Raw genomic sequence first — 26573 nt, 5'->3', positions numbered from 1 at the left:
TGCATTATAGGTATTAATTATTTTGCATTATACCAAAAAATTTATAATTGATTAATCAATTATTACAGTTCAGTCGATTGCCAACCCCCCGGTAAAGTGGTTTACTGTACATCGCTTTTGTGTGGTAGCATAGGTGTACAAGTAGCGCTTTCACGGAAACACCATTTACACCATACATGCTTGAACCCACTTCCGCCGGCCAAATGCGACTCTCGAAGTCATATGATGTCTCCCGCGACCTAAACCTTAATTTTGTAAAAAAAATTATCTAAGCGTCACATTTACAGATCAGTTAAGGGACTCGTAGAGCATTTACAATCATTTAAGTGACCCGCAGAGCAGTTTCGCATCACTTAAGTTGCCCGCGGTTCATTCCTAAACCACTTCTTGGCTTGGTGGCGCGGGTGAGCCCTCTACCGCGAGCAGGCCAGGTGCTGGGCCACATCTCCTTCCTCGGCTTGGTGGTATTTTAGCTCATTTATTTATCAATATAAAGTGCGATACAGTCTCTCGATTATCTTGCAGCAGCGGCTTTCAACCCATGGCCCGCTGGCCAAATGTCACACTCCGAGCTTTTTCCTGTGGATTGCCGACCATTTTTAGAAAATAGCTACTTTGCACATAAAAACGATTAAATTCCACAATAACAAAAAAAATCGTTCGAGAGCTCTGGCTACTCTTATAACTGCTTTATTTAGAACTTTCGATCTTTATTCGAACTTTCCAGATTCCATAGCAATGCTGTGCATGCATTACAAGGGCCGTCATAACGAATCCAAATAGACCCGGAGATAAAACAGTTTTTGAGGCCCACGATTTCATACAGGCTACATATTTCGAGAGGCAAAATTCAGCATCCAAAAGGTGTACGTAATTACAGAATTCACGGAGACGCTAAGAAACGCCTTGATGAAAGAAATAATTTCAGAGTTATTAAAAAATAATTTCATAATTGTTGAATCAATAATTTATAAAAAATAGTTACAGAATTAGTGAAAGAAATAATTACAGAACTAGGGATAGAAATAATTTCGCAATTATGAGGGAGAGGAATGTCAAAATTGAGGAATGTCAGAGGAGTCATTGAAAAAAATTAAGAATTTTTGAAATAAATAATATCGATGAAAATTTGAAATTGATGAAAAAATAATTTCAGAAATATCGGGCGAATTTCAGATTTAATGAAAGAAAGTGATTAAAAAGTATTAATTAGTGGATTATTTAATGAAATTTATTCATTTATTTGAAAATAAATGAAAATTAAAATTTGATGAAAGAAATAAATTCATAATAAATAAAAGTGCGCAATAAATTTTGGTATATATATATACATTATATAACCCCGCTTAATAACCACGAATACTACAATATGATTTGGTGGCCCGTGGGCTTCATAGAAAATTTAATTTGACCCGCAATGTCTGAAGAAGTGAAGAGCCCTGCCTTACAGGTATGGGGCCGTTCAAGTATTACGTAAGCAAATTTTTAGCCATCTTTGACCCCCTTCCCCCCCCCCTTATCAGCAAAATTTCGTCATCAGCTCTACCCCTCTGAATCTTAACGCATATTTGTGGGATCAGAGACGTACACGGGGGGTCATAAGGGGGCTCGTGCCCCCCCCCCTCCCACGATCAACAATTTATTTTTTAATGCAAAAAAATATTTTTTAAATTGAAATTTCGGAAGGAAATACCTTAATGTGTTGCTATAATCAATTTCTGTTAATTTCAATGTTATTTGAAGGCTATGAACTCAAAATTTATCTTTAATAAATTCATTACGACCCACCCTCTAAGCCATATAATGATAAATCGCATAAAGACCCTTGGCCCGCGGACCAAATATGGCCCTGGGGGTTATCTGATGCGGCCTGCCCTCTTCAAACCTAATTTTGTAAAAATGAACTAAGCGGCACATTTACAGATCGCTTGAGTTTCCCGTGGTACAATTCCAGAACATTTAAGCGGCCCGTGGCACTGCACATTTTCAGATCACTTAAATGACCCGGGACACAGTTCCAGAACACTTAAGCGATCCGTGACATATTCAGAGATCCCTTCAGTGACATGTGACGTAGTTTTAGAGCACTTAAGTGGCCTCCAGTGCAGTTCTACACCACTCAAGTTACCACATTCTCAGATTATTTAAGTGTGTGTGATGCGCGGCATATAATTACGGATCGGATCACTTGAGTGATGCGTGGCACAGATCTAGAGCACTTAAGCTGCCCGGACACATTTCTAGATCACTTGGATCCGTGAAAAATTTAGAGATCACTAAAGTGGCTCTGTAGGGCACTTATCAATAGTGGGGGGGAGGGGAATGTTACTTCAAGTGCCCCTCCCTTCGGGGAACCCCGTATGGTGAACTATGTTTGCCGGGCCAAGTTGAAATCAATGTTATATTGCATGAATATCTAATTCAAAAGTATGGTCGGATTAATTACTTCATATTTAATTTTCTCTGCTTGTTATCTCTAAGCGAACTCAATATTTCAGAAATCGAGAATTCAATACAATTTTTAAAATTATTGATGTGGCAGGAAACCCCACTAAATTTCCCCATTTATACAGTAAAATCGGCAATTTTAACACTGATTTCTATGGGGATCATCCTTTGCCTTACCCTCGAAATGATGCTGATGATGATTCTGACGACTATTGTAAAAGTGACAAACCATTGTAAAGGCATATACACGTCTGAAACGCATTCCTAGGGAAGCACGATAACCAAAGTAAACGTTCCAAAAGTGATTGTTGAGGCCCAGAAACCATTGTTGCCCGACAGTTTTCGTCCCATTTCGGGCACTTACCCAGGCCTAACAAACTGTCAAAGTAGCCTATCGTTCAAGTCGGGTCCCGTTTGGAATAGTATATGCAAAATTTGGCGACGATCGATCTAAAATTGCAGATTTGTATAGAAAACACACACACACACACAGAAAATCAATTTTATATATATAGATAACGAATCGGCGATAAATCTGGTAACCTTGTGCTAACCTAATCGCACGTTAGAAGAAGGTGAGAGTGGGAAGTATAGTAGATAAAGTGAGGATAAGAGAGTTTTTTTTTCGAGTCCATTATTTATCCTCACCCTACGTGTTTTCTTTCGCTCTTACATGTATATAGTAGAAAGATACATTATAAAGAAAAAAGCAATTTCCGTAGATAATATGGTTGCTATTAAGCTTCGGGATGAAGAAGAGAGGAAAGAAAACACAGAGAACTTGTTTGAACTTATTCCACTGGTGTTTTGACGTAATATTACGCCCGTGTTCGTGAAGAGGTTAAGCAACCATTCTTACCATTGACTGGGTCAGCGGCGAAAAGTATTTATCATTTAAATGCGCAATAAACTAATGTTAATAAAATAACCAATGGTAGAGATCATTCTATATGTGCACAGTTCCTAAAAATTACAACTTTTGCGCCAATGAAAACTTGCCACACAATGATAAAATTGCCAAAGCACAGTAATTTTTCATCTTCAGTATTTCAATAAATATTTAAAAGCATGAAATATTTTTGCGAATAACTTTACATGTTAAATTTTATTAGTTAAAAGTTTTGGAACATGGGGATTGTTTATAACGATCCCCCCTCCCCCTATGTATATACGATCCTTAGAAGGACATTTTAGAAACCGCATGTTATTTGAAACTTTTTGTAGTTGCAAGTATGTTTCTTAAGTAAACGGTTGCACAGATAGCCTTGCGGATAAACAATTTGAATCACTCTGTAGTGCTGAACCTGTGAAAAATTTGACTTGGGGCTCGCCAAAGACCTCGACCTGAAGGCGATATTAGAAAACTTCAAACTTTTTGGAGTAGCGAGCGCTGCTTGCGCCCATGATTAAAAGAAGAGATTCCCCTTTCGGCACGTTTGACAAACAACAAACATACAACATTCCTCGGAAAAAAGACTGGTTATTATTACTATCATCATTTTCTTCTTTTTTTTTGGAGATGATGATTATTTTGTGTATTTTATTAATTTATACAATATTGTTGGCCCTGGGGCCTATACAAGAGCCAAAGAGGCAAAGATATTGTTTGATATTGGACAAAAAACTAATGATAGTGGGGCATTCGACAATAGAGCCTGGGAGTTTGTTCCATTCATCAATGATGCGAGGAAAGAAGCTGTGTTTAAAGCAGTCAAAGTGGAAAAATAGGTTTTAATTTAAGGGAGTGGTCGTGTCTTCGAGAGAGATGTAGGATGGTTTGGCTTGGATACCAGAAGTATCAAAATTGAGATGATCATGGAAAATCATATATAAAAGGGTTAATCGAGAAATAAGACGAAGAGTGTGGAGAGGGGGAGGAGATTAAGCTCGTTTTTAAGTTCGGTCACGGAAACAAAAGATGACCAGCAATCGTGGACAAATCAGGTGAATTTATTTTGGATTGATTCGAGTTTGTCTATGTTAAATTATTTACAAGGATTTTCATCTCTGCGCTTCCACGGAGACTTGAACCCCGGTCTCTCGTTTGCCGGACGAGTGCTCTACCAACTAAGCTGTGGGAACAGATAGAATATTTGCCCCTTGGAGCGTATATATATGTTGAAAGGCTCCGTACATGGACGGCTGCAATCATTAACTAGCTCGTGAATGACATAGATCACCAGATGGAGACATGTAGCGACAGAGCATTCGTCCGGCAAACGAGATACCGGGGTTCGAGTCCCCGTGGAGGCAGAGATGAATTTTTTCCCCTTGTAATCATCATAAAAAAAATAATAATAACAACCAGTCTTTTGAGGAATCTTTGTATTAACAAATGGACAGGGCATTTCTACGTACAAACAACGAGCATGCATGGAATCAGGATAATTATAATCCTTGAATGCGATTCGCCCAGGGCGTTTTATTGAAACGTTGATTAAGTGCTCGAGAGCACGGAATCAGGCACGAGCTATGAGCACGTTTGATGCTCGCGAGCAACAGGTTGAAAATACCTTCTGTAGGATTAGAGAGAGCTCATGCCGGGCATGTTGGCCAATAGTCCAGTCCTGCGTGCAAATGCAAGCCAGAAATAATTTCATTGTTGGGGAAATTATTTATATTATTAATTATCAATTAAATTAGTTTTGATTTCTGAAATAATTTTTTTAGTAAATTTGAAAACTTTTTGATTAATTGTTTATTAAATTAATTAATTCTGAAATTAATTTTGACTTTAAATGATTTTTTAGTTATTCATTGCGGTAATTCTGAAATTATTTCCTTCTCAAGATGTCTTGAAATCATTTCTATGCAATAATTATGCAATTATTCTTTTATATATATTGATATAAAAAAAATTCTTCGGAATAATTTCGAAATTATTTCTCTCATTAATTTATAATTTATTTTTTTGACTAATTCTGAAATTTGTTTCGAAAGTTCTGGATTTGATCAATTCTAGAATTATTTCTTCCATTAATTCTGAAATTATTTCTTTTATTAATTTTACAATTAATCGTCTTTCAATGTTACAACCATTTTCTGAAATTATCGGCGGACCAACCAAAAGCTCCGAGATCCAAATGTGGCCCGCGGCCCACACATTGAAGATCCCTTACTTGCTTTAAAGGATGATACAAATTGTTTGTCCACAGGACTGTCTCTGTAATCGTTAACACTAGAATTCCAATTACAAAAAGTTTTCAAATGACCTGCGTTTTCTTAAAATGTAATTTTTTTAAGGGGTCGACGCATAAAAAAAATTAAGAAATTAGCTTTTTATGCGGTCCCTGTGTGCTAAAACTTCCAATTAGTGAAATTTGGGGACATATGAACACAGTACTTTATTTCAGTTCAGGTATTTTCCAATATAGAGTGCGATATAGTCTCAGTTACCTTTCAGGTATTCGAATATTCGAAAATAACCAAATATACAAGATATACGGAAGACTGGATGTTGTGAAGATATTTATTATTTGAGATGTTAATTTTTTTTAAGGAAGGAAAAAACTCATCACTACCTCTACCGGGAGTCGAACCCGGGTCCCTCGATTGCCGGACGAGTGCTCTGACCACTAAGCTACAGAGGAGATAGAGATTTTCCTTCGCTAGAGCGTATATATGCCGAACGTAGTAGGTAGTGATGAGTTTTTTCCTTCCTTAAAAAAATTAACATCTCAAATAATAAATATCTTCACAACATCCAGTCTTCCGTTTATCTTGTATTAACAAGTGGAGAGCGACATTTATGTCATATAACCAAATATAGTACCAACGGTACAGCGCCATCTATGCATGAAATTTTAAACTTTTAAAAAAAAATTGTGTATATATATAATGAGCATTTTACTGTAGATATTTTCCAATTTTTCCTGATTTTAAATTTTTCGTAGACTTTTAGTCTAGTGTTATAGTTTCTAAAGGTATTAATATTGATATTTATTTACATTATTATGAAATTTCTATGTAGGGAATTAAGTTTAACTCTGTAAAAGGAAGAAGAGTACAACGTTGCGCTTTCTTACTTAGGAAATGAAGCAACCATTATTTTCATTGACTGAGTCAACGACAAAAGGCATTTATCTTTTAAATGTGCAATAAAATAGCCAATGGTTGAAACCATTCTATTCTGCGTAGTCCCTAAAAACGACAACTTTTGAGCCGATGAATACTTGCCAACACAATGAAGAAATTGCCAAAACATAGTTTTTCATCTTCAATATCTCGATAAATAATGCGTTTGAAAGTATGAAATTATTTATAAATAACTTTTTTCGAAGAGAGCAGATTCTCCAGTTCAATAATTGGGGTTTTTAAGCCCACGGCGATTGTATGAAAAGATATTTATTTTAAGTATAAGACACTCAGAAAATGACATTTTAGAAAACCGCATGTTATTCGAAACTTTTTTAGTTGCAAGTATGTTTCTAAATTCAACGATTGCAGACACAGTCTCGTGGACAAACAATTTTAATCACCCTATAATGTTGAACCCATGAAAAATTTGGCATCGGAACCTCAGCCTAAAGGCAATGCTATAAAACGGGTCTGCCTATAACCATGATTAAAAGAAGAGCACTCTTACGGCAAGTTTGTTTGTCAAACAACAAACATGCCGGTTGAAAATGCCTGCTGTAGGATGTGGAAGCTCATGTGTCGGCAAATAGAGTTTCAGTCCAGCCCTGCTTCCTATAAGGCGGACCTGCGCACCAGGTCAAGATCCACTCGTGACTATTCATGACTTGAACCAGGTTCTATAATGGCCCCCAGATACACAAATGGTGGCATTTCTCGAACTAATTAAACATTTCTGGTTTGTTGATGGTGTCCCAAGGGAAAAATGATATACTAAGCCAAAGATTCGGAAATCATCCATTTAGAGCCCAATTTCCTAAACTTTTTGTTCCACACATCGCCCCCTTCTTCAGAAATTTTTTCTTCCATCGCCACCCCCCCCCCTCAATCCATTGGACCCTATGCTATACTCGTAGCTTCTACCGCCCCCTTGGACTATTCCATCCCCCTTCGCCGAATGTGATATTGCCGACTTTGGAAACGCCAATTTAAAACAAGGATGTTCAACCTTTAGGCGAGTGTGTGTCAATTTATTGATTTGAAAACGTGTCGCGGGCCATTTAAGTGATCTGTAAATGCACTGCAGGCCTCTTGAATGATCTGGAACTGTGATGCGGATAACTTAAATGATCGGTAAATATGCCACGGGTCACTTTAGTGAACTGTAAATGTACATGGGGTGTGCTTGAGCGATCTAGAACTGTGACGCGGTTCACTCGAGTGGTTTGTAAATATGTCCCCGTGACTTCAAGTGATTTAGAAATGTGCCGCAGCCCGCTTAGGTGATGCGTAACAGAGCTGTAAGTCACCTAAGTGATCTGGAACTGTGTCGTGGGACACTTAAGTGATCTGTAAATGAGCCGCGGATTCCTCAACTGATCTGGGAATGTGCAGCGGGTCACTCAAATGATCTGGAACTGTGCTGTGGGTCACATAAGTGAATGTGCCGCATGTTAATTTTTTAAAGATTTGATTTGAGGTCGCGGGCCACATCAGATGACTCCGAGGGCCATGGATTCAGCATGTAGGATTTAGTGCAAATTGAAACTATGTACGAGGCCCTTTAGACGAATAGTTATCGACGAGCCCCGGTTCTCGATTTGATTCTATTTCAATCGAAACCTCAAACGAACCGGACATAAATGTGCTGATATTTGATTCCCAAGATACGGGCCGCTTTAAACGCCATAAAAAAAGAAAAGAAATGCAACAGACTTCTCTTTGCTTCTCCGGTTCTTTGTCGGCCGCCATAAAAAAACAGAAACGCCTTCGTTTCGTGAGGCTTAAAGGCCAACTGACGAAATGTCGGTCGGCAGTGATTTATTGGAGCCGCGCACGAGCGTACAGATAATACGAGCGAGTAAAGATAACTTTCGCGATAACGATAACGTCGTTATCATGAAAAGGGAAGATGACGAGCACCTGTTCAAATCAAACGCTACTCGCTCGCTGTAAGACATAAATCGACGTCTGAATTGTTGGAAGGCTTCCGTTCTCACTGGTGCAACTTGACATAGGTTCGCCTGCGCACATGTTCCACACCATTCATTTAAGCCATGGCCACACTCGTGTCAAGGCTGGCCCAATTGCCATTCACAAATATTTGCTTCCAATTTTTGCCTTTCTCCAAAGAGGCATGTGCATTTTCTCTCCGAAATGCATCTTCATATCCGATTGGTATCGACTTTGCACACTTTTAAACGTATTTTTTCATTAATTGAGCCGTCTCCCCCACCCTAGGAGCCCATCAATCATTTCACTCATAGTTATAAAAACTGATGGCAGATGGCGGCACTACACATAACAACCATTACACAGAAAAAAACGTCACGGTAGCTTCATACACGCACACATTCCACCATGCACTAATTCGTTAGATGTTCCGCAGAAGAATGAGAACGATGTGCATGTGTGATTCAGTAGCAGTAAAGTAGCCTAGGAGCCCTGCTCACGGATGTGGAGGGCCATGCTTTTCAGTATCCTTACTATTGGGTCGCGTGCGTGTGTGTGCATCATGAGGCGGCGTAACACCCCCCCCCCCCCACAACACACAAAAATTGAATTATTGAACTGGCAGCACGAATGTTACACACACAGAAAACACTGGATACACATCCAGACTGTTAGGTGCACACAAATATTTTCGGCACAACTCGTTTTCCAGTGAAAGAATTTAAAATGGTAAATTGCCCCCATGGCGATAGATCTACTACTACTAAACCATACATGCACCTCGTCCATATTCCTCTGCGGAACTTCTAACGAATTGGTACATGTTGAAATGTGCGTGTACGTGTTGTGAACCTAACATGAAGTTTTTTCTGTGTAATGCGTGTTACGTGTAGTGCTGTCATCTGCCATCAATTTTTCTAACTATGAGTGAAGTGTAACGATCGAATAACTGTACTGTTGTTGGCCTGTTGCTCTTTGTGGCGATAGACTTGAGTTGCGCTCAGTTTAAGAGAAGACCACCTGATATTCAGGGAGTGAACAATAATATCAACCTCCACCAACGCATGTATTTAGTATGAATTAATTTTGTATCACAGTTCACATTAGCGATTCTGAAAGTGTGCGTTATGAGGCTTCCACTGCGTGTCCCCGAACTTCGCCCACGAAGTTGTTTCAGGGCATCAGGATATTGATGTGGGCCCACTCGCAGAGATTAGAAGGAGCGTGAGCTCACCTGTGTTTTATGCAGATATTACTAACCATGAGCCGATTTCTAGATGGGTGAATCGGGAACTGCCCAAAAGCACCATAATTTCGTTTTTAAGCCTCAAAAATTAAAACAAAAAAAATATCCACCGACTAAACAAACATTTTTGATCCTATTCTTGGAGATCCTCAAACGCTTACTTTTCCCAGAGTCCCCACCTGTGTCTGGCCCTTCGCAGGTTACTAACCTATACACTCTACGGACCGAGTGTGTATGTGTGTAAGACGAAGAGAGAGAGAGCGTTGACTATATCAGTGAGAGGTGATAAATGAGGACAAGGATAACCCTTCATGTTTAATGTTTGAGTCATCCTGCGCGTAAAGCTAATAGGACACGGTCGTAAAGATTACGGTCTCCAAACACAAACGGTCTCACGTAGTACTTACAACAAAGTTTTCACTCTCGGGTCGTAAATTCGGTCCAATTTTCATTCGTTTCTTCATCTCCCGCGAGAAAAATCCGGCCAATGTCAATATATGACTACTTTCGGATCATCAAAATCACATTCATTTGCATATTTATGAAGTAAAAGTCCCCGTTGAAACAGACTCAAAATCAAACTGAAAAAACAAATTTTGCCCATTTGTTTCGGAATCCCGTTCGATTCGAATTTTCCGTGATCCGATCCGATGATTGGAATCGCATTTCTTCGATCCGGTCTGAGGAGTGGGAACAAATCTTAAAACGAACACCAGAAAAAATTCCGTAAAATTAGACGCCGCGGAAACCCGACAACATCGAATCATGATCATAAAGCAATTACAAGCTTTATGATCCCAACACTAGTAAAAATCCGACAAGTCGAAATCCCGACATTATCAAAAACTCGATGCGCCGAAATTTGCACTCTGGTAGAAACCCGAGACTAATGAAACCTCTATAATACCAAAATTTCAACAGCCTTAAATCCATTTAATACAGAGATCCCGATTCTACCGAAATATCCTACAAATTCGCGAAATCCTCAAAATACCGAAATCCCGATAGCCTTAAACCCTTAAATGTATAAAAATCCTGACACCACAGACCGAGAAATCCCGATATTGTGACATCAACAGTCCTGACAGTGAAAAATCCCGACAGTATAGTTAAATCATAATTACATCTAAAAAGGCCAAAATCACCAAGAACTAACGAAATCCCACACACAATCGAATTCTTAATAATTCACTATGAACGCGTTTTTCAAATGCGTTTTTAAGCACGGTTCTAGCGGAACGGTTATACAGCCGGAAAACTCGCTATAGCAAACCCGGTTAAAACGAACAAAATTTTCGCTCGTTTAGGGTTTGTTATAAAAGGGTTCGAATGAACACTGTCTTTTAAAGAAAATTTGCGAGTATGCATCTTATATGCTGAACTTTTAGTGTATATCGGACTAGTAATAACTTAGGTAATTAATTATCCGATGAAATGTTCGGATCGATGGCATATCACATACAGAGAATTAAAATCGGAATTTTTTTTTTGAATAATCGAACGATGATATATAGTCAAACTCGGTTATAACAACATCGAACATTCCGCGAAATTTTAACGTTTTAACCGAGGAGCCGTAACAACCTAGGGGTTGATGTTTTGAACCTTTTAACCAAAAAAATATATAATCGGATACAATCAAAAAGTGTTCATGAAGTTGTTTTATTATGACTAGAGTTATCTGGGGAAATACGAGAAATCGAAATCATAAATACGGGCATCACCGATTCTCGCTATAAATGTTGCCGATTCTCAGCCAAATCGCCACAAATTGCTCCTTATAAATAATTCTTGGCGATAAACGCAGTGATACAGCAAATCTTCAGTGATTCAAGATGTAGTTCACGGGGGGGAAGAAAAGTGATCACTTCCAGGGTTTCCTCTCAACAGCATCTCATTTCATTTTTATTTCAAACCGTGCATCGCCCAGGCTCTATCGACAGTTGTCAATTTTAGCCAATGCCCCGGATGAGGAGCCGAACGGTGTCTGGTGCTTTATTATGCATATACAGGGTGGGCAAAAAATCCGTAGAAACTTTAAAAATTCATAAAAACCGGAGAAAATATCCTAAATAAAAAACGGTTCGCAGGGTTAGCATCGCTACGTCACGGGCATTTTTTAAGATAGCAAAAAAATAACAAAAAACAGTTGATAGATGGCGCTGATACGAGCGGTGGTGGAAATATGAAAATGAGACGGTTATGAGAACTTGCGCTCCTAATCCAAAACAAGTTCACCGTTGTAAACCGTGTATGTGGACCTGCTGCTCTCTGCCGTTGCTGGATTCGCCTGCAATGTGTTATCCCCTGTGGTGGTGGTCATGTGGAACACATACTGCTATAATAAACGATTTGGCGGCGTTCTGTTCGTTATTTGCGTATCTTTTCTTTCACTTGCGTACGTCAGCACCACCGGTCGGCTGTTTTTGAGTTGTTTTCTTTTTCCTGTCAAAAAAATTCTCGTGTCCTAACGATGCTAACCACGCAAACCGTTTTTTATTTCGGTTTTCCCGTTTTTTATTCATTTTTAAAGTTTTTACGGACTTTTTGCCCACCCTGTGTATTTGTATTAAATGAACGACAATAAAACACATTAAAAAAAGTAACAAATTTATAAAGTTGCAAATAGCAAAAATTGACGTCCCCTATGGCTTTGTAGCTCTAGGTTGTTGTAGCTCTAGGTTGTTGTAGCTCCCTTTGTTGCTTACGTAGCCTGGCCCAGGTCTAAGCTTCTTGGATTTCTGGCTCGGGTGAGCCCAGGTGCTGGACCACATCTCCCCTCTCGGCATGGTGGCTCTAGTGAGCTTTCTACTGTGGTCAGGTCAGTCAACACCTTGGGTCAGTCCGGAACCCCGTCTACTCGGCTTGGCAGCTCGGGTGAGCCCTTCGTGTCACCTCAACAGCATCACAGCGCCCCCACCCGGGCAATGTGATTTTTCTAGGCTTCTCTTACTTGGCTAGAAATACCTGTAACTCAATTTACATATTTTAAATTTGGCTCTTTCTGCAGTTCAGACCTCCGGCCGTTCGTTAAGACGCACAGCTATGAATATTTATAGTCGTAATTACCTTTCTTTTCTTTCAAACCGAGTACACCTCAGGTCTATCGCCATCTATGGGCGATTTACTACCTAGTGAGCTGTGCCGAGTCGTAATTGCCATAATAAAATCTATAAATGATCTAAATCAGTGTTTCTTAACCTTTTTTAGCTCATGGTTTCCCCCCCCCATGTGTCACATTTTTCGTGCCCCCCCCCTCCGCCTTATATATCCCCAGAGCTCCCTCTACCCTCATCCAAGAGTGAGTTATTTTCTACTTATCGAACTTAGTTTAATCGAAACTAAATTTATTATGAATGAAATTTTAATAAATCAGACCAATCTCTGCAGTCCTGGCCAGGCATGGATTATCATCTCTCCATGGAGCCAAATTACATGGTGAAAACCGGTCTGTGTAAAATACGGGACGATCCAACGAACCTGCACGATAAATCGACCCTCCCAACACATCAACCGTTGTTCTGAAGGCCCTCCATACTTATCTGGAAGTAACAGCTTACATATGAAAATCATAGTACCAGATCCCATATCTCCTCCCTCCATTATAGACATGAAGACCTGGGTCATGTCCACATAGACCCGAAGGACCTGGTTCTATGGACGGATCTGATGGATTCTGAAAGTAGTAATATTTTTCAACCATGTTTCACTTTTAAAGCTATTTCTCTTCACAGGTCTCAATGACTCCCTTCACCCATTTGTCGTGGTTCACCTTTCTTCTGATTTTCTCTCTTGACCAAAAAATATCCCAGGACCGCAAGGGAGCCATTTGGCCCCAGGTTGAGAACCACTGATCTTCGTCTCCGATTTTAATAAGGAGCTTTTCATTGAAAAAGGGAGGGCCTCCTTTATAAGCGAGATTCGTGAACATTATTCTCTATGGGAATTAGTCAAGACCACCAATTATTGACGTTCAGGCCCCGTTCACATGTACAATAAAACATCCTGGGAAGTTCCCGGTAACGGGGATTTGCGCTACAAACCGTTCACACACACACACACACACATGACGTTAAGTTTATGCCGGAATCCCACCTCTTCTTCGTCACTGGTTACGTAGGTTGAACGGAAGTGATTGATTCAAGATGGTTGACGAAGGAGCTTATAGAAGTTTTCGCGGCGCAAAGGATTATGGGAGAGAAGGTCGGTGTCGACCTCCAATCCACCCCAAGAAAGATGGACTTTTTTTGATGAGCTTCTCTCCCACCTTTCCCTACGAGGGGAAAAAAGTTGTCATGCCGGTAATTACCACCAAAGCGACCCCCAATCTTGCACATGTGAACGGGGCTTCAGAGACGTCGACATGAAGAAAACATTTGGATGGGGCCACGGCAGGAGGCAACTGCCCTGGGCGGCAAAATTTAGGGGGCGGCAATTTTAAGTGGGATCAAAGAACACCATTACAAAATTATTTAATTTTGAAGTTGTGAGTGAAGGGCAAAAATCCTAGTTAGTCCCTGGGAGGAGTGAAAGTTGCTGGTTGTCCCGTATATACGGGACTCAAGCGTACGCATGAGAAGGAAGCATTGCTTTCTTTTTTCAGAAATTAGTGGCAGGAGGGGGCTCGGCCTCATTACAAAATTTATCGTTGGGACTCAAATGGCCTCAGCCCCTAGGTTCTGGTGCCTACGTTGACGTTATAACCGAGATGTGGTTATAACCGAGTTCAACTGCATTTGTGTGTGTGGTTTCAGTTTGTTATTGAATTGAAGAAGTATATAATATCCTGTCCTCTGCACCATACATGCTCAAACCATGACCCACGGGCCAAATGTAGTCCTCCGAATCATCTGATGTGACCTGTGCCCTCAAACCTAATTTTGCAAATTTGAACTATATGTAAGCCATAATTTATAAGATCACTCAAGTGACCCGCGGTGCAGTTCCACATCAGTTAAGTGGTCCCAGAGCACTTGAGCGTCCCATGGCACAGTTTCAGATCACTCAAGTGACTTGAGGTACATTCTTAAATCACTCAAGTGACCCGCGGCACATTTGCAAATCGCTCGAGTGACCCGCGGCACATTTTCAGATCAATCAAGTAACCCGCTACACATTTTCAGATTACTTAAATGACCGGTGACGGCGCTGTTCCAGATCACTCAAGTGACCCCTCAAGGCGTTTTGATATAATGAAGTGGCTTTCAAGGCGTTTCGATGCAATGAAGTGGCCCGCGAGATGTTTTAATACCAGTGGCACGCGCTTTCCAAAAGGTTGAGCAACGTTGCTCTATACGTACGTAATATAGAGTGACGTAAAGGTAAATAAAGCTCTTAGACCATTGGTTCCGCTGTAGGCAAATTATAAGCCATTTATTGGTGTCAAGTGTGTACGGGAAGGAGTGCGGGGGGGGGGAGAGGGAGAGAAGGATAAAAAATCGGATTTCTCTCAAAAAAGGGGGATTTATTTATCCCTGGATCCCATCAAGCCATATAAAAAAATTTCTATGGGATTCTGAAGGGTCCGTGGGGAGGGAGAGCTTATCCCTCCGATAATGGGATGATCTCTTTCTCGCGTTCTCTGACGTATTTTGCCATTTCATGTCCACAATTGGTCATGTGTGCGCTGAACAAAATAACAGATGGTTACATAGGCTCCGCATCCTGGAGCAGCCCCCCCCCCCCGTAGGTTGGGATATTTTGCGGGGCACCGAGGCAGACTTTTCACGGACCCTTCTATATTGAATTTATATTGTAAAAAAAACAAGAAAATAATGAGACTTGTGCCGGGCCGCAGCATAGGCGGTACAGGGGGAGGACGAAGTAGGTTATCACCCCCTCCCTACCCCATCGATGAGCCTGTATCCGCTTACGGGCTTACTTTACCGCACACCAACTACGATCATATCACCATACAACAATTCACTACCGATCAAGTTATGTCGGAAATGAAAGCGCCATCTATTGGTCCCCCCTCAATTTCGGTAGGGAAAGTGCTTGTTAGCTATGATCGAACCCTCGGACCTGACTTCAGCCTTCACATACACACACACACACATGGTGTTAGACGAGCATCTTACTATGGAGGCCCGACCCACTCCTTTGGGAACCATGACGTACTCTATATACTCCACGTACAATGCAGTATTGAACTAATTTTTTGTACCCGTGAATTCAGGGACCTCCAATATTTTTTCGAGTCGCGAGCACCGTACATGCCCAGCATCAGGAAAAGAAGAGCACCCATTATTACAAGGGTCTAATATATGATGCGGGCAACAACTCGAAATTAAACTTCCAAAGCCAGTGGTTCTCAAACTCTTGCGGCCCCCTTGCCCCAATTCATGGTAAATCCGCGGCTCCCCAGAAAAGTTTAGTATAGATAAAATAACTTCTTATAAAAGAAACACTGCAAAGCATGAATAGGGCGCACAAAATCCCTGACAAAAGTTGGCAACGTCCCTAGGAGCTGCGACTCACAGTTTGAGCAATACTGCTCTACAACGTACATGCTCAACCTGTGACACTTGTGGGATCATCTGATGTGACCCAGACCCAGGGTCGTAACTAGAACTTTTGTGTTATTTTGACACCCTTCCCAATGACTTTAAAATTCTATAAGTTTATGACGTTTTCCTTTGTTGCCACGTAAAATTTGTCACCCCCCCCCTAAATGTTGCCGCCCGGGACATTTATCCCATCCTCTAGTTCCGGCCCTGCCCGGACCTCAAACCTCATTTATAAAAATGAACATATATATGTTAATTTTTATTCATAGTTCTAGAACACCCAAGTGGCCCGTGGCACAACTCCATATCACTTGCGTGACCCGCAACACTGTTCCAGATCATCCAAGCGACGCGCAGCGCATCTACAAATCACTCAGGTGACCTGTGACGCTCTTTAAGACCCACTCAAGTGACCTGCGGCACATTTTCAGATCATTGAAGTGGCCCGCAACACATTTTCGAACCAACGAGGTGGCGCGCACTCTTCTAAAGGGTTGAGCACCTTTGCTCTACAACGATATTTTTTCTAGTCCTGTTTAGAAATGTCTAAGCCTTCGGGCTTCAGTGTTTGCTTATGTATATTTTCAGATGACCAAAAAAAATTGCATATAATCCGGTTCTTAACCTTTTCTGTCACACGGACCCTTTGCGTCGATAAGATAAGCCGAGGTGAACTCTTAAAGAAAAGTCACCTTGTCTCCGTCGGGACTCGAGCCCAGGTCCTCTTCCAAATCTGACAACTGCCTTTTGTCCTACCACATACACCACTGGAGACGCCCCGCTTTCGGAAGATGTCTAATTTCTTGATGTGTATTGACCTGAGAAAAACCGTCTCATTAGGGGCTACGATGTTAATTTTTCTACACCTAAATGAGGTTCCCCTTAAAGCTTGGGTGCCCACAGGAGGGCTTAGCATACTATACTATACCGGGCGGCAAATTTGAGGAATGAGCCGCCAAGAGAAGTGCGGCGAAATTTGTATAACCCTCAATAAATCCATCTCTTCCCAGACAGCAAGGGATCAATGAGTGACCAAAACAGTGACCCAGAGCGAGGGCGCTCAACTTTTTAGACAGTGCGGGCCACTTGAGTGATCTATTACAGTGTCGCGGATCACTTACATAATTTGGAAATGTGCCACGGGCTGCTAGAGAAATCTTTAAATATGCGGTGGGTCACTTGAGTGACCTATAAATGTGCCGCGGGATGATTAAGGATTTAAAATTGTGCCGAGGGCCACTTAAGTGATCTGAAATGCACCGCGGATCACTTAATTGAAATGAGAGTGTGCCACTGACAACTTGAGTGATTTTACACAGCGCCCCAGGTCACTTAGATGATGTGCAAATGTGCCACGGGTCACTTAAATGATCTGGCACAGCACCCGAGATCACGTAAGGTAAGTGATTTGTAAGTGTACCCCAAGTCACTTACATGTGATATGATACAGTGCCGCGTAGTTCATTTTTACAAAATTAAATTTGAGATCACGTGCACACATCAGATGACTCCGAGGGCCAGAATTGGCCCGCTGGCCATGCATTGAGCATGTATGACCTACAGAGCTTGCAAGTACATGAGTGAGCAAAAGAGTGACTTAGAGCGTGAGCAAGCATGTGAATGACCAAACGAGTGGCCTACAGTGCAAAGGACCAGGTCAGTGAGTGACCAAGAGCGTGTGCAAGCATGTGAGTGACTAAGGGCCGTATTCACCGACATGTTTTAAACTTTTAGTCACAATTTTTGGATAAGAGATCAACATAGATTGGTCAAAAAGCTAAATTTATCCAATCCGTCTCGATTTCTTATCGAAAAATTGTGACTATAGTTTAAACCATGTCGGTGAATACCGCTCTAAAAGAGTGACTTTAATACAGGTGTCCTTGCAAGAGGGGGGGAATCAAGCGGGTTATTGCATAGGGTGGTCAGTGGTTAAGTTAAATTAGACTAGAATGGGAGAACTCCGGCAAAATTAGTGTAGCCCACGGGTGGTAAAACCATTAATGCGCCTCTGGGTGCCCCTGGCTCGAATGTTAATCTTTGTACACCAAATTTACTTACTTAAGGTTCCCCTAAACCCAGGGCCACCCTTACCAAACGCGGGCCAGATGAGTTTGAACAATTTCGGAGTACCGAAAATGTTTAGGGCTCCCCTTTTGCCCCGATTTTATATGTTTTGGGGGGGGGGAGGGAATTGGCGTCCATTACCTCAAAATGTACAGGAACGCTGAGAAATATCCATACAAAAAAATTTAAAAATTAAAAACTAACGGGAGGAAAAAAATTCCTGAAACCAATGAAAGTTGTTCAGTCGATGAATTAATTGAGAGGTAAATAATTCCAATACAAAATTCAGACTTAATAGAAGAAATAATTCCAGAGCGGATGAAAATTTAGAGCTAATGAAATGAACAAATTATTCCAGAATTGATAAAATTTCAAAATTAACGGGAAAAAAAATTCTAGAATTGATGAAAATCGATGAGAACCAGGGAAATTAATAATATTTCAGGGATGAAAGAAAATTCCAGAATCGAGGAAAAATCAGAATTAATGAAACAATAATTCCAGAATTGATGAAAATTAAGAGTAAATGAAAGAAATAATCCCCAAATCGATAAAAATTCAGAATTAATGCAAGAAAAACTTGAAAATTCGAAAAATTAAAATTAATTTAAAAATTGGAAAATTTAAGAATTAATTCAAGAATTGGTGAAAGCTTCTAATTTACCGCGATTGCGGGGCCCGGTACGACCACACCTGTCACGCACCCCCTAAGGGCGGCTCTGCCTAAACCAGGGCCACTTTTACCAGACGCGGGCCCCAGTACGAAAATAATAGTGGGGGCCAGGTGCGTCTCAACTATTTTGGGGCAGCAAAAAATGTTTGGGACACCCCTCCTTTGCCCTGATTTTATATATTTTGAGAGGGACGGGAATCGGCATCTATTATTTCAGAATATACAGAAATGCTGAAAAATATAAACTTAAAAAATTTTAAACAAGCAATTAAATGTAAATTAACAAAAAAAAAAATTGACGAAAATCCTGCATTAAAGGTAAGTTTAAATTAATGAGACAAACAATTCCCGAAACTAATGAAAGTTTCTGAATTGAGATGAAAATTCAGAAACAATTAAAAAAACGATATGTCCAGAATTAATGAAAGAAATATTTCCATGAATTCAAAATTATGAGTGAAACTAATAATTGCAAAGCGTGGGGCCTGGTGCGACCGCACCTGCCGTAAACCACTAAGTGGCGGTTCTGGCCTAAGTCTCGAGTCGGTGGGAAACTGCTCCTGTTGCTCCAGCTTTGCCATTAATTAAAGCGAAGGCGCCCTTTTTGATGTTTTAAAATCTTTAAAATTTTAGTTTATAAAACTCTGAGGGCCATTTGGCCTCAAGAGAAGAGGGGCCTCACAAAAATGAAATTTGGTTGAAATTTTCTAGAATTTACCTGGTAGGGCCTCAAAAAAACCGCTTTTCCTGGGGGCCCATGATGCTCTTAAGGCGACCCTGCCGAGTAAGTGCCGCAGGCACGACTCTCAACCTCCCGTGTTTGGTCATGGCCCCCCAGAAGGATGGGACTGACGGGGCTACGGTTCGGGATAAGTCTTATCTTTTTTTTTGTTTTTCCACGGTATGAATTCACTATAAAGTAAGCCTTTACTAGACGCGGGGACCAGTGGGAAAATGCAGATGCGTCTTTACGATTTCGGTATAAAAAAACAATTAAATTATTACAAAATATGCAGGAATTCGGAAAAATATTTTGCATATACAGAAAAGACACAATCCAATGTAAATTAACAAAAAATAGAAATTAATGAAAATTCCGAACTGAAGAGAATTTTGAATTGATGAAAGAAATAATAATTGTGCAAAATCAATTGAAATTAGGACCTATTAAAAGAAATTGTCTGAGAACGAATGAAAATTCGGAATCGATGAATTGAAAAGAAGAAAAATAATTGACGGGAAATAATTTCAACGCCCACGAAAATTCAGAACATGCGGAAGAAATGTTCCCAAAAATGATGGAAAACTCAGAATTTCAGACTTGATTTGAAAATTTAAAATTTATTGAAGAAAAAATTCCAGAATTACATTTTTTCTAGATGAAAATGTAAAACTCCAAAATGGATGAAAATTCAGAATTTATGAAAAACATTATTATTGCTGTACGTGCGAGGCCCCACAAAACGAGGGTACCCGGTGTGACTGCACCTGTCACACACACTCTTAAGGGCTCCTCTGTAAAGTAACCCGTGGAAAATTTGGCCTGGTGATTCGCGTAAGATCCCAGCCATTAGTAAAAAAAGCCCGAGTGACGCAGTGGTAAGATGCTCGTCTTCCACTATTAAGATTACCATCAACGTCCACGGGTTCGAATCGTAAGGGCAAGAGCATCAGAAACAAATTCTTTATCTACAGAACCTGGTTAAACCACCGATACATGATGCTTTCATTTCCCAACCAAGTCCACTAGTAGGAAATTGTCGTGTGGCGATAAATGACCGGAGTTGGTGTGCGATAAAGTAGCCATTACTAAAACATATACTCACAGTCAGTCTGAAGAGAAATGGGAGCATATCCCAGCCTTGGAGGAGGGGGCTGCCTGTTACGTATTATAGTCAACCAGACCTCCTTGAAATACCAGGCTGGCTGTCATCTTTGAGCAAAAGTGTAATGTCAGTATTATCGCTATAGCCAATCTCGCGGGTCTCTATCCTGATTTTTTTTTTTTTTTCAACGATATTTCCGAGACATCACATGGAGAAGCGTACACTTTCTTTGCTTCTCCAGGGCAAGTCCGCTCCCCTTTTTCGGCGTCTTGTAGTCACCTATTACGTGACATGATTCTATTCAAGTTTCGGAGCCTCACTTAGATACCTTCGGAGACTCATACACTTCCAAGAATTCGAAACTCTCAACGCGTTCGAGAAATATCCCCAAGAAACGAAACCAGTTCCCATTTATTTCGAACCGGTTCATACAGAAGGATGACACAAGATTTACAGATTTAAATACAAATAAGGCCGCAACAGCCAAATTGAGGTGGCTGAGAAATTATGGCCACAAAAAATATGGATGTCAAATATAACCAAAACCCAATATTAAAGCATATATCACGAAAGTAAGAACAAATAAATCAATACCATATGATATGTTGCCCATAAAAAAGATTAGCGTTGTCTTATCCTTTAAGTATAGAAAGCTTCTCGATTTATCCCAATATGTCTATATCGTACTTCTTTTTAAACGTGTCAATCGTGTCGAAATTCATGATCCCGCGAAGGTAAGCTATTTCATTTATATTGTGACAACCTTATCGGAGAAAAACTCCTGAGACACCACAACTTGGAAGTGTCCCTTACCAATCGACACTGGTGGACCCTTGTCGAAAGCAGTTAATTAACTGTGTATTAATAGGGACTAACTCGTTAACACTATTTAGGGACTAACTCGTGGTCCATCCCGTTGATAATTTTAGACTATTCGATGTATTCCCTCCCCAACACCCGCGTTCTTCCAATGTGTGTAATAAACATATTCAAGAAATCTAGTCTTTCTTCATAGCTCAAGCCCTTGTGAGCTCTTCTCTGAAGCCCCTCAAACAAGTCTACGTCCCCCTGTAGGTATGATCTCCAAAACCTCACGGCATACTCCAGTCCAGGACGAACTAAGCTTTGAAGAAGTGGAAGAATCACTTTAAGAGAATGTGAAGAGACCTAAGAATGAAACCGAGCTTTCGATTCGAGTTTCTGACAGCAGCTGAACTTAAAAAGTGAGTTAAGTAAGTGAAATATCACAAGCAAAAGTGTGGCTAATTCTAGATTCCAGTAGAACTACCCAATGGAGTCCCGAGGGAAAAAAATTGACTGACGGGCATCTGGCCCGGGGTTCGGAGATCCATATTATACATTTTTTTACACCACAATTATTTTCAAATATCAATTTGATAAATGCGGCTCCCAGATGTTAGAAGGCGGGGGTCACCACAAAAGAAAAATATATCATAAAAGGGGGGCACGAATATATTTTTCTGGCGAAAATATATATATATATATATATAGATATAGATATATATCACCCGAAAAATATATTCGGGCGATATACAGTGGATCCCGCTTATAACGTTTTTCAAAAAACCGTCCTCGAAAACGTTGTAAGTGGGGAAACGCTTTAAATGGGAAATCTTAATAAGAATTTCTTATAGTTGAGACCACGAAAATAAGTCGTGCTAAGCGGGAAATCGTTATAAGTGGGAACGTTGTGAGCGGGATCGACTGTATATATATTCGCCCGAATATATATCGGGCGAAAAGGGTAGAAAAAGTCTTTTCCCGTATAACGTAAAAAAAATCACAGAATATACTCTATTTAAAAAAAACTTTAAGGAAGGCTCTTTCTTACCTTTATCGGATCTTTTCGGGGTGACGACCCTGAAAGCGCTTCCCATCTCGGGTCCGACACCGATCGCCCTCGGCCTCGGCGCACTAGAAGATCCAGTCTCCAACTGGTTACGGACCCTGTTCGGGTCGGGTGATACCCTGGTCATTCGTGTATATATCAGAGAATAAAACTTTACAATTTTAAAGGGTTCGGCTCGGGGTCGGAGCACGTGTATATACAATCATTAAGGCCGTCTCCGGGTTATGGACCGAGTGACGAACCACGCGAGTGTCGTGTGTGCGACCCTTTCACTCACTTGTCTTTTAATTTTTTTGTTGGGTTGAGACCGGGATGCTCGGGAAACCCGCGCGGAAGCGGAGCGGTTAAAATAAAAGTACAGAAGTGGGAGGAGAGAAGGATTCTGGGAAGCTGAGAAATGGGTGCGGCCTGTGACGAAACGGACCAATCGCGAAAGCTTCGAAGGGCGGGGTTTGCGGGATCGTAATAAGTCTTGTTGCGCACAATCGCTTCGAAATCAATGTCCCACAGGCTGAGAAATAACAAGAAACTTTTTCCTCGCGCCGACGCTTTTTACAGATTTTTGCATTTTTTTTGCTCCTACTTATTTGCTTTTTTACCTGAAAAGGGAGAAAAATTCGCACTTATTTTCTCTGATGAGCGTGTGGTTAAATTAAATTGCAAATAATCGTTATGCGGAAGTGATAATAATAATTGCATGTTGTGATTCGAAATCAGAATCGAAACCCGATAATGTATTCACTTTATTGTTTCATTTTGTTACATAAAATACAAGATGAGACAAAAAAATCAGCCAAGGGTGGGGAGGGGGGGGGGTCTAGAGACCCATACTGCTTGATACATTGCAAGTTTATAATGAATACTAATGAACACACTTACTTATTAGTGAATAAAATCAACAAACTAAAACGGAAAAGAGAAATAAAATATAAAAAAAACGCAAAAGGGGAGATTTAAAAATTAAAATTTCCCTTTTTTTCCCTGTTTTTTTTGTAGTGGTTAATATGAGGGGGAAATTAAATATCAAGCAAACTTTCGCATGATTTGTAGTCTTTTTGGCAACACAGTAACTATGTGAAATATAGGAAACTGTTATTTTCCGGATATTATGCTGAGGTGAGCTCGGAAAGAAAAGTCATCACGTCTCCGCCGGGACTCGAACCCAGGCCCTCTTGCATACCGGGCAAGCATGCTACCATCTACACCACTGGAGACACATGAATCTGCCTTCCTAATTTCACGCACTGTGTCGTGAGGCGCTGAAGTAGAGGCATTAGTAGCCATTTCCTGAAGTTAAGAGAGGCTACTAATGCCTCTACTTCAGCGCCTCACGACACAGTGCGTGAAATTAGGAAGGGAGATTCACGTGTCTCCAGTGGTATAGATGGTAGCATGCTTTCCCGGTATGCAAGAGGGCCTGGGTTCGAGTCCCGGCGGAGACGTGATGACTTTTCTTTCCGAGCTCACCTCAGCATAATATCCGGAAAATAACAGTTTCCTTGATATCTCTGGCTGAGAAAAAGCCATCTATATCTTTCTATGTGAAATATACATTGCATGGTTTTCAGACGAGTACAAATAATAAGAATCAATATCATGTTGCAATGCGTAAGATCGCATAGATTCATAATTTAACTGAGTATGGAGTATATGACAGTTCAAAAGAAACTCTCGATGTCACTGATTGAAAAAAGATATTGCTTCGTGTGTCTTTCAAAAAAGTAATAAATTAGTAAATAACAACATATAAGAGTTGCAAGATTTTGGGATGAGGTAAGTAAAATGCTTCTTTTAGAAGAGCTTTGTGGATAAGTGGAAGCGAGTATATATTGTTCAATCTGTATTTGAGAAACAAGAATTATTTAAAGGCAAAGTAAAAAAATTGTCGTTTAAAAATAATTATTATAGTAGATTTGTAGAAGTAAAGCTGACGTAAGGGAAGGATTCCAAGACTGTGAAAAAGTTGTTTTGAAGGCAGACCCGTCATCTGGGGGGTCAGGACACCTCCCCCCCCCCCGCTTTTGAAAATACACTACAAATGGTATATATATATATATATATATGCAAACCTTAAGTACGTGTTCTTTGCCGACTGCTCTTACTGCTCTTTTTTGGAGTTTCATTATTGGTGCAAGATTTGAAACGGAGTCACCACCCCAGATTTCCAAACCATATAATAGTAAGAAATAAAATAATGAGTAATAATTTAGGGTACCATAATAGTCGTCACAATGTAATTGTTACTGTAAATATGATAAATCCGGTAATTATACATAATAACCGGTTATTATGCATATTCGCCAGGCATTTTGGTGGTAAGTTTTATCAATTGTCCTAAGTTTATCATTTTTACCGGCGATTATGCATAGTATCCAATCGGCGTTGATAAATTTAATAAGTACAAAAAAATTAATCACTTTTACCAGTGGTGAACGTGATAAATCGTATTATATGGTATAAGCCTACTACACATGATAATTCATACATGCATTGTGTTATTATATCGGGATACGATCGTAAAATTTGTTATCATTATATCGGGGTCCAACTATATTCATTACACATTCTAAACTCATTTGGAATTTTTTCATATTTATCGAATTCACTAATTACACTAGGGTATTGTGCATAATCACAGATAAAGGCGATCAATTTCAAATATTTATCAAATTTACCAACCACGCTTGGGTATTATGCATATACGCCGGTAAAAGTAATAAATTTATCAAACTTGACAAAACGATTGGTAAGTATACATAATAACCGATTTACCACATTTACCGTAACATAATCGAGGTGGCTTCGTTCGGATGGGATCCATCTAAATAAGAGAGGGGTCTGGGAGGTTTACGATAGTCTTAGGTCAGGTTTTTTACTCCCAGACCACGTAGTCGGGAATGCGGGTTAGTTAATGATAATCACAACAGTACTGACGGGGAATTACCCACCTCTGACTTGGATGGCTTCTCGATTGACAACAAACCACCGGGCAAATTAAAATGTGTGTTAATAAATGCCAGGAGCTTGGGTAACAAGAAAGATTTTTTAGAAACTATGATAGTTGTGGAGGACTTGGATCTTATAGCCATTACAGAATCTTGGGCAAACGATGGGGATGAATCTTTCTTACACATCTCCGGATACGATACTTTTTTGAGAAATAGATCTGATAGGAAAGGGGGTGGAGTGTTGATATACGTGAAATCATGTTTGAAGGCTAGAGAGTGTAACGTACAGAGAAGTGATATTGAAACCATATGGGTTGAACTTGAGAACAAAAGACGTCATAAGCTTATTGTTGGGGTTTGTTACAATCCACCGAATAGGGATCAAAACTACATCGCCAAAATGCACGATGAAATTTCCTACATGTGTAAGCGAAAGAGGGTTCTCATACTAGGGGATTTCAATTACCCGGGTATTGATTGGGAGAACCTTTCATCTGGAAATCAGTATGAAAGAGACTTTCTTAAGTTGGTGCTCGAAAATTTTTTGTATCAGCATGTATCAGAAGCCACTAGGGGTACTGCTATTTTGGATTTAGTTCTTACTAGTTCTGAGGATCTAGTTGAACATGTTTCGGTGGGGGAAGAGTTTTCTTCCAGTGATCATCGTATCGTCAGATTTCACTGTAACTTTTCCTCGGGTAAGGTTGATAACAAAAGACTGGTTCCTTGTTTTCGGAGAACTAACTTTGATGTTTTGCGAAGAAGGTTAGCGGAAGTTTTCAAAGACCGGTTGGAATCAGTAGGGGTGGTAAGGCAATGGGAAGAATTTAGTACGAAGCTGTCCTCTGTTTTGCACGACGTCATACCCTTTGTTCGAAAAAAGCGTGTTTGTACATCACACCCTCTATGGTTCACGGATAGCGTGCGGAACCTTTATCTTGAAAAGAAAAGAGCATTCA

General features: G+C 40.2%; 1 protein-coding gene across 1 annotated transcript in view; it reads right to left on the bottom strand.

Moving 5' to 3' along the window:
• LOC149068543 (uncharacterized) overlaps positions 1 to 22888 on the bottom strand; it is a 57197-nt gene extending 34309 nt beyond the window's left edge. Inside the window, exon 1 of the mRNA XM_089250708.1 lies at positions 22649 to 22888. Coding sequence (XP_089106834.1) covers positions 22649 to 22793 — 145 coding nt within the window. The 5' untranslated portion in view covers positions 22794 to 22888. The remainder of the gene's footprint in view (positions 1 to 22648) is intronic.
• Between the last annotated feature and the right edge of the window lie 3685 nt (positions 22889 to 26573).

This window comes from Pholcus phalangioides, unplaced genomic scaffold (genome assembly GCF_987345545.1).
Source record: "Pholcus phalangioides strain wild (caught in Gottingen) unplaced genomic scaffold, Ppha-v1.0 ptg000024l_1, whole genome shotgun sequence".
NCBI lineage: Eukaryota > Metazoa > Arthropoda > Arachnida > Araneae > Pholcidae > Pholcus > Pholcus phalangioides.
The sequence above is the reverse complement of the archived record's forward strand: the minus strand, read 5'-3'. Positions and strand labels throughout refer to the sequence as shown.